This window comes from Cyprinodon variegatus, unplaced genomic scaffold (assembly GCF_000732505.1).
Source record: "Cyprinodon variegatus isolate N-32 unplaced genomic scaffold, C_variegatus-1.0 Scaffold499, whole genome shotgun sequence".
Classification (NCBI taxonomy): domain Eukaryota; kingdom Metazoa; phylum Chordata; class Actinopteri; order Cyprinodontiformes; family Cyprinodontidae; genus Cyprinodon; species Cyprinodon variegatus.
In genome coordinates, this window is record NW_015150952.1 from 494,404 (window position 1) to 504,302 (window position 9,899).

The window sequence follows — 9,899 nt, forward strand, 5'->3', positions numbered from 1 at the left end:
TATATATATATATATATATATATATATATATATATATATATATTTACTTTTAAGAAATGTTAGAAAATGAGTCAGTTTCAATAGAATAGTGGTCGAAAGTGAGACACTTGAATCCACCCTTTTAACCATATGATTCACAAGCTGGAACAACATTAACAATTAACAAACCCATCCATTTTCTGATTGAAATTTTATTTTGTAGCTTTCAACTGTTTTTTTGTTGTTTTTTTTTTGCTTGTTTTATTTTTATGAAATTACAACGATTCCTGACTGTTCAGCTTAAACCCTTGAAAAAAAACGCTGTGATTTTAATTACGGTCAGAAAGCTTAATCTCATAATTTACTGATTTCCCTCAGTATATCTCCTAATGCTATAGAAATATGTTGTTGTTTTTTTCAATTCAGCAAACCCTATGCAGGATGCATAGATTAAGATTACTTAAAACCCTGGGATTTAGGCTTTAAGCAGTTGTTTAATTTAGCAAACATGCTATTCTACTTTGTGAGTCCTGACTTGTATCCAAGCTGAGAATCTGTGGAAGGAGATGAAGATCAAGGGATGACAAGAGTTCCCACAAAACTGAAAGTCTTGGAGCTCATCAACAAAGATAAATCAAAATATCAAGTCAAAAATACCCTTGGAAAGAATCAAAAAGCTATAAATAGGAAGGCGTAATTGCTCTAATGGCAGGAGAGATTTGTTCACAGATTATAAAGAAGGATATAAATTATTTTTGACACAATTTTTTAGTAAATGGTTTATACTTCTGTATAACTACCTTTATAACCTTTATCAAGTCCAGAACCTCAATGCACTTTTGTACAGGAAGTCATTAACACACACATTCCCAAACTAATGGTGGTGAGAACTGACACAGATAATATGGGCACTAGAACCAACAATCTATAAATTACACATTAAAAACGCTAGATAAAACAAATTGAACATCTGGATTCAATATACCATTTAGGGTTTCTATAAAACATATAATGTGTTATTTTTTACCCAGATTCACTGCTCCTATCTAGATTGACTTTGTCAGGATAAAAAAAAATATAGCCGTACAAAAAGCTGTGCAACCTAATAGTAATTTCTTCACCTCTCTAAAAAAAACTCTTTTTTTTACTCCACTTGGAGGAAACTAAATCATTTTATTGTCAACCTTGTTCCCGTGAACTAAGACTTCAGTTCACTTCAACAGTTATGTTATCTAAATTCAGTGAATCGTTTTCAGTCTTCTGATGCTTTTATCTCTTTCCTCTTCTTTAACATCTTTTGATTTTGCAGTAATTTTAATGAAAAAGCGCAGCTCTGGCACTACTGTTTAAACACCTGTTCAAAAGCCATTATATTTTTCCCTTCTCTAAAATAAGCCTCAATCTGTGACCTATGTCTGTTCTATCACAAGAATGGTGAGCTTATTTTTCAGCTGCATTCAATTTCAAGTCATCTGGTAGGTATTTGAATTTCCACAGTGTGCATGTCAAAATACTCCACCCTATAGTTATGTTGAATATTAATCTACCGTATATGTTAGTAGCCACTGCGTAGTCCTCAATTCTACATCTGTAGGAACTTTATGAAGTTAAAATAGCTCCACAGCAGAGCTGGAAACATCTCAGAGTCTAGCTTTTACTTTTCTACTAAAACATTTGAACTTTCCATGGAAAAAGGGAGGGAAGCCTAGAGTCCTTCCCTCTGGTGCCATTATTGTGGCTTTACTGATGAAGATAAATGACTGAAGCAAACCACATCACAGCAGAGGTCTCATTAACCATGAAAGCTGTGGGTCTGTGCTCTGATTACACTCTGTGTTTGTGTATGGTTAGGTTCGTCCCCGTGCTCTCACCACATCAAGGATGAGCGTATTGATGTCAAAGTTTGGCTTCTTCTTCACACTGCGGATGACGCAGCTCTGCACCATGGTGCCTCCACACTCCACCTGCAGGCTTGGAGACGTAACACTGGACAGCTGGAAACTCTTGAGGTTTCGAACGCCCCACGCTAAGATCTAACAGAGGAAAAGGGGAATAGAGTTTATTTCTTCACCCAGGCTGGACGTCCAATTATTTGCAGATTCCAACAGAATTACTTAATTGGAGATGAGTGGGGGCTTTAATTGGCCCTACTTATTGATCTTTTTTATGGCTTTATGTGGAAAAGCTATAAGTATTCAGTTTAAAGAGTGAAGGAGAATAGAATAAAAAAATCTGACTTTACAGTAATTCAAACTCAAAACCTTTTTCCCTTAAAAAGGAAAAAGCTGCATGCTCTGAAAGCACACAGAGGGCTCACTATCTTCATAAATTTCCTTGTCTGCATAAGGAAAAAGTGATCTGCAAAGGGTTTTTATTTAAGCTAGAATTAGACTGACTCTGAGGTACTGTTACTTCAGGTTTATTAGCTTTAAACTTTACACTGACCTATTAGTAATATTTTTTCCTTGTTTTTCTTAACTTTTTAAAATTAAGTCCCCTCACTGCTGCTGACTGCATTTAGGATATTGACTGCTAAATGTTAACCCACATGACTCCACTTTAAAACCCCTGCAAAAGCTGCATGTATTATCATTAAAGTGCTTATTTTTCAGTTTCCCAGCACATCAGTAAATAATGTTTAAAGAAAAACTTCAAACATTTTTCTTTCAAAGATAATTTTTTTTTACATTTGTGCGAAAAAAAAAAAAAAAAAAACACAAACTGGCATTAGCTTTTGTTACTGCTGCACCTCAATAGCAGTTCTTTGCAGAACAGGTTTGATGCCCTGGGGAATCATGAAGACATTGGGCTCCCTCTGAGGAGGTGGATAGGGAAGGTCCGTCTCCTCTGGCTGCCAAAGCAAAAGAAAGCAGCAGGTCAAAACCCCCAAAAAAACAAAAAAAAAACATTAAAAAACTAGTTTGAGCTACATCACACAGTGAGTCATGCTTTTTGAAATTATGCAAGGCTGTTAAAGTTGTTTTTAACACTCAAATAAAGAGGTTCTGAGACAACTAGGTTTAGGTAATTGTAAGTTTTTAAACACAAACAGTAAATCTTTTAGTTTGACAATTTCCTTATAAAGAAAGCTCTCAAAATGTAAAACAAGAAAAACATCAATTTAAAGGTTTTGTGGAAGGCTAAAGACAACCTTTAAATAATGTGCAATATTTATGTCAAATTACAAACTGAAACAATGCTTTTTTTTCCCTAAAATGTTAACATAACCTCTTTAGGCTTCCATTCACCTTTGTAAACATGAAACAAGTTAGTAAGAGAAACAGAGGGTCTAAAGATGATGAATAACATGCTTGCATGACTGCTTGTCCAGCTGAGTTATCTAAGGAATTAAAGACATGAAACACGATGACTGTAGGTTGGTTTCATGGTTCATGTGTATGTTTTTAAAATGTACCCATTGCTGCAGGTTTTCAGAGAGGAATCCTGGAAACATCAACTGAGGAATCCAAAATGAAGAAAAGAAAAAAACAAAGCAGAATAGGAAGAAACAAACTTAATATACACATAAAACATGATAACTGTCTTGTATTAAATCACAACCATCAGGCTGAGTTGATTGATTTAAGAAGCGGGGATTACTGTAATGGGTTTTTTTTTTTAAGCTACAATTTCTGGCTAATGGCTTTAATATTTAATACAGAGATTTTTTTCTGTTTAGGTCTTTTTTAAAGCTTATTATCATCCCTTATTTTCATCAACTCTGTTCAAATTGTGTGGTTTTACCTCATCCAGCGCATGGGTTGAACTGATGACATCGCCCTGTGTTTAAGAAAATAATGCTTTATTGCACATAGATGAACAATATAACAGTAAATGCATAAATACAGTAAATAAATCAGAATAATAATGATATTTAAATTACAATGATTTAAACATAAACTGACCTCTAGACCTGGAAGGTGGTGAACTGCAGGCTGTAGATGCAATAAGAGAGGACCATTTAGAAAGAGAAAGATGACTGGTAGAGGTTTGGTTTCGGTGCTTTTTAGCTTTTAGACTTGTTAAGACTACATTACCAACCCGAGTAAGTACACTAAAATCTAATTTTTTTCATTGGAAATCGATTACCCCAAAAAATAGGAGTCGATCAAATCAATTTTGTTATGTAAGGAAGTACCACAAAAACTTGTGAACTTAAAGGTTTGTAAAATATTTTGATTTTGAATATAAATCTATTTAAATTAAAGATAATCAGTTTCCATCTTATGTGTGTTCAGGTCACCCTAAACAAATAATTAAAGCCAATTCCAAAAGAACTGCTACATTATGCAGATAAATCTCTTGAATTACTTTCACCAAAAAATATGCAGTTGCTTAATTTAGACCGTAGCATGTCTGTTCAGCCCCGCTAACTTAAAAGATCCGCCCAATTTAGGTCTTCAATGATTCACAAACTTTGTTTTCCATTTTACTGAGTAATAGCTAATCCTACTGGAACAATAAGCATAGGAGATATTATTCCACTGTCAAAATACACAATCAAAGACAAAGGGGTTAATATAATGTGCAGTGAACCATGTGACCAGCAGATCTGACTCTAACTCTCATGCTACATTCACCCTGGATGCACTATGAACGGCAGAAGCAGCCATTTTACATGCAAAGTCAATGGCTGAAGCACATCGAGGAGCAACAAAAAGTCCTGCAGTGAGTCTCGAGCAGCAGGAGCAGCGCATCTTGACACACCTGAGCAGCTGAAGCAGCACCTCATGAGCTTATAAACATCCGACGTGCATGATGTGCTTCACAAGCAGCAGATGTTGTGAGTTGTAAAAATAGAACTTTTGCTGCTCAACGCGCCACATCAACCAATCAGAGCTGCTGATCTGGCAGCTGGCAGGTAGACAAGCACGCCACTGTTGATGCAGAGAACTAAACCACCCAAGAGGCGACCTGGCCTTAGGCAGCTGCTGCTGGGGATTCCCAGTGACGGCGCACCGCCAGTATGTGGGTGTCGGAGCTCCCACAATACATTTTAAGGCAGGATCGTAATCTTGATTAACTGACTGCAAAGACAATGTTTTGAGGTTTCTCTTAAAAATATATTGAGACTACTTTTTACGAACGTATCACAGCAAATATAGCAAAGCAGCTTCCTGCTATTGAACACAAGAGCAGCAGAAGCATTTGACGCATCTGTTAACACTTTACTGGATGCGCTTCAGGAACATTAAAGATGCTCTTGAAGCGCGTTGGACCTTAATGTGTACAAACAGCTAAAATGAAGTAGCAGGCACTTTTTGCTGCTAAAATCGAGTGCAGTGTGAAAATAGAATTACTCATAATTGAACAGACACTGTAACAACAACCGAATTTATGGCATTGAAGCATTGGCCACACCTACTGTCAAATAGTCAATTAGACGCAGATGTCGATCTGNTTTCACCAAAAAATATGCAGTTGCTTAATTTAGACCGTAGCATGTCTGTTCAGCCCCGCTAACTTAAAAGATCCGCCCAATTTAGGTCTTCAATGATTCACAAACTTTGTTTTCTAGTTAACTCAGTAATAGCTAATTCTACTGGAACAATAAGCATAGGAGATATTATTCCACTGTCAAAATACACAATCAAAGACAATGGGGTTATTATAATGTGCATTGAACAGTGTGACTCGCAGATCTGACTCTGACTCTCCTGCTACATTCACACTAGACGCACTATGGGCAGCAGAAGCAGCCATTTTACATGCAAAGTCAATGGCTGAAACACATCGAGGAGCATTAAATGTCCTGCAGTGCATCTTGAGCAGCAGGAGCAGTGCATCTTAACACACCTGAGCAGCTGAAGCAGCGCCTCACGAGCTTATAAACATCTGACACGCATGATGTGCTTCACAAGCACCAGATCTGGAGTTGTACAAATTGAACTTTTGCTGCTTGACGTGCCACATCAACCAATCAGAGCTGCTGATCTGGGAGCTGACAGGGAGACAGGCATGCAGCTGTTGATGCAGTATGTGGGTGTCTGAGCTCCCACAATAACATGTTAAGGCAGGATCGTAATCTTGATGAACTGACTGCAAAGACAATGTTTTTAACTTTACTTTCTCACTTAAAAATATATTGAGACTACTTTTTACCAGCTTATCACAGCAAATTTAGCAAAGCCGCTTCCTGCTATTGAACACAAGAGCAGCAGAAGCATTTGACACGTCTGTATACACTTTACTGGATGCGCTTCAGGAACATCAAAAATGCTCTTGAAGCGCGTTGGGTCTTAATGTTTACAATAAGGGTGTGCAAAATAATCGCCATGACGATGCATCACTATTCTAATTCTTGTGATCTACTGCATCGATTCTTGATGGCAAGAATCGATTCTTAATTTAAAAAAATGAACAAATAAAATACATGAATGGTTGGTGCACATCAGCCAAAACAAGTGGAATACAACTTCCAGTCCAGCAGATGTCGATGCGGATGTGTTGACGCCCGCTGCCTTGTGTCACTAGCATTTCCGGCCGTGGGATACTGCGACGAGTCATATGAAATAAAACATGGAGGACACTATGAGACCACTAAGGCCATGTAAACGGCACTGATTATCCTAATTTTGTTATTTTAAGTTTGATGAATCCTAAGATCTTTTTGTCAGTGTGTCCACGCCAGTAATGGTAATATTTTTGTCCAGTATTTGTTTACATGGCAACACCTCCAAAAGTCATTTCAATAAATACAGCTATGTATGAATTCAGTTGCTTTCAGTTATGTATCAATTGAAGACACTATCCAGATCACACACAGCCAGTCAGCCACTGGTAATGGCTGTATCTTTTTCTTACAGTGTTCAGTGAAAATATCGCAATGCATCGCAATATTTCAAGTATCATGATGCATCATGATAGAATCGCATCGTGGCATGTGAATTGTGATTTGAATCGAATCATGACTTCTTTGCCAATACCCACCCCTAGTTTACAAGCAGTAAAAATGAATCAGCAGGTGCTGCTTCATTTTTACTCATCATTGAACAGACACTGTAACAACAACCGAATTTATGGCATTGAAGCATTGGCCACACCAACTGTCAAATAGTCAATCCAATGCAGATGTCGATCTGAACAAGGTCACACAACTTTCAAACACTTGACTTTTTTGCGTGGACTCAAATTAAATCTATTCAATTATAAAGGATATTTGTCCAGTAGCTCCTTATTCAAGATAAGTATAAACAACAAGTTAAGATTTTCCGTTCAGTCTACTTAAAGTATTATAGTACACTGAATTTTAGGTTTTACAGTGAGTTGGACATTGATCTATTAACTTGTGAGTTTGAGGCTGAAACCAGCTTCAGCGTTTTGCTGGGTGATCCTGTAGCACATCCTGTTCTATGCGCTCACTGAATAGACACAGTCCCCAGATAAACTCATATGGTATTACAGTGAAACCATGTAAGGTTTTAATAAACGTTGCCAGAAAAGGAGCTTAATCCCAATTATCAAAATGTTTAAATGTTGTTTTTATGCATGTTTTTTCTGTACATACTGATAAGTTTACAGATGCAGAATGTGTAGAAAGAATAATTATTAAGTCCTTAAATGTATTTGAATTTAGAAAATAGCAAAAAGACTTTTAAAAAAATCTTATACTGCGCTAATTTTATCCATCTTACCATTTCCTTAATTAAATTTAATACATTTATATATTTTTTTAAATGTTCCATGTGAGATTATGTTATTGGAATAAACACTTATTTTAAAACATTTTCCTTCCAGGGGTGCTGACAGAACCTCTGGTAATTATAAGGGTTTTGAGGCAGTGGGAATGGTTCACTATACATTGCATTAAATAAATATGATAAATAATATAGAAAAGTCTTACATAACATTTATAAAACAAGACTCAACAAGAGACAAACAGGTTTTACATTCTTCTTCCGAGATGCAAGATGTTTTCCATCACTCGGTAAATGCTCACATATTTGTATTTAAATTAAATATTCAGATTTTTTGTCAAACCTACCACTATATTAATATATATTAATGTCAGTTAGTTTGTATGGCAAACCCCAGAAAGAGAAACACGTTTGAAAAAAAAAAAAGTGTTGACGTTTATGGGTAAACCTTTGACCTTTTCTCTACGTATGAGCTCGAAGGCAGCCAGTAGCTCGCCGGCGCTGGAGCTCCCTCTGCGAATCGGGAACCAGGCGAGTCGTGGCGAGGGAGTCAGGGAGGGCTGGCACACACAGCGGCCCATGAACTCATCTGCTCCCTGGACAACAATAAAACAACACAGCCATGCTAAACGTTGACTCCAGCATTTTAGTTCTGTAAGGGAAACTAACATAGAAATGACAAGAGATATGGAGGCAAAGGATTAATAGAAAGAGTTTAAATACTCACATATGAGTCCTCATCATAAAGCTCCACCACAATTTCAGGAGGATTCGCGATGGTTGCCTCGGGGTCTCCAAAAATCTCCACCTCGTAGAAGATAAGCGTCTGATCCCAGGTGGGATTGAGGGTGTTACGGACGGTCACTGTCCGCTGAGACTGATGGAGGAACGACACAATGGCGTAGGGGTCTGGAAAGATAGCAACAATAACTTCATCCAAGGCATTGAACATGAAATCAACTTTACTCTGGAAAATTAAACACCAACCGCACATTTTGTTTTAAAAAGTGTTCATACCTCTGTTTTTATATGCTGGCAGATCAGATTTCATTTTGCTTTATGTGAAAAACTGATAATAATAATAATCTGATTATTTTTCAAGTGCAAGAAATGTTGTACATGATTTTAATGTTTTAATAGAATTCAAATGTTAAAGTATGTAATGCAACTTTATTAAACAATTGAACGGCACCTCCCAAAAAAAGTCAGTACAAACAACTTATCTCATTATAACAGGGGCTTGGTGGAGAACATTAATGATCAATCATCATCATAAAAACCATGGAGCACAGCTGGCAGGGCAGGAAGAAATTAACCATTTAAAGCCGAAAGCATTAAAAGATCAATTAAAAAACACTAATTTTGAATAAGTCAAATTAAAAAGTTAGAAAATAAAACCACTGGACTTTATTTTCCAAGTTTGAAGACATTTCGCTTCTCATCCAGGAACTTTCTCAATTCAAAATGTCTGGATTATGGTTGAGTTCCAGGCTTTTATAGAGTAGCCCAACAACAGCCTTGTTATGGCTTAGAAAACATACAAATAAAACCGAAAAAAACAGCTCCAACCCTTGGTAATGGGGAGTCGTTAAGGTTGTTATTGGCCTGCAATACCTGATACAGGCCCATTCCTCTAAAAAGGGTCGTTAGGCAAGGCAAGGCAAGGCAAATGTAATTGTCTAGCACAATTCAGTACAAAGACAATACAAAGTGCTGTACATTATTAAAATATAGGAAAATAAAACCGAATCAAAGCAAAAAATAAATAAAATAAAAAATGCAGAATATTAAAAGGGTCCTCGTTGTCCTGGCTGACCAGGCGAGATGTTTTGGTCCCCTGCATATAGTAGATGGAGGTTGGGATGATAGCGGGAAGGAATCTTCTCTATCACTGCGTCGTAGCTTTTTCCACCCCCTCTTTTTAAGGTTGTTTTTTCTTTCCTAACATGAATGGCTTCAAACTTTTAAAACAAAGTCCAGTGGTTTGTTTTTTTTTTTACTTTTTTTGTAATGACTATGAGCTGGATGACAGAGAATCTCTACCAGCTGTGCACACTGTGCAAATTAGGATTTTCTGGAAAGATAAGAACAAACTTCAACCTTAAGGCCTGCATGCAAGATTGCTGTGTGTGGATGAATGTCAACACTGGACACCCCACTAAACAAACCCATGGTAGTGGCAGCATGGTGCTGTGGAAATTTCTTTGACTATAGGGCAGTGAATCTGGTTAAAAAGGACAGTTTAGGACAAAACATGGATGACAACCTGTAGATATTCACTAC

General features: G+C 36.9%; 1 protein-coding gene across 7 annotated transcripts in view; it reads right to left on the reverse strand.

The window, feature by feature from the left end:
- The window catches only part of dysf (dysferlin), a 100,880-nt gene that overhangs the window by 47,089 nt on the left and 43,892 nt on the right, over positions 1-9,899 (reverse strand). For 6 of the 7 annotated variants that reach the window (XM_015390436.1, XM_015390441.1, XM_015390438.1 and 3 more), the window contains 7 exons: positions 8,344-8,525; positions 8,072-8,212; positions 3,885-3,914; positions 3,724-3,759; positions 3,395-3,436; positions 2,729-2,830; positions 1,851-2,012 (listed from right to left, as the gene is read on the reverse strand). In XM_015390436.1, coding sequence (XP_015245922.1) covers positions 1,851-2,012; positions 2,729-2,830; positions 3,395-3,436; positions 3,724-3,759; positions 3,885-3,914; positions 8,072-8,212; positions 8,344-8,525 — 695 coding nt within the window. The remainder of the gene's footprint in view (positions 1-1,850; positions 2,013-2,728; positions 2,831-3,394; positions 3,437-3,723; positions 3,760-3,884; positions 3,915-8,071; positions 8,213-8,343; positions 8,526-9,899) is intronic. The other variant, XM_015390439.1, reaches the window with a different exon arrangement.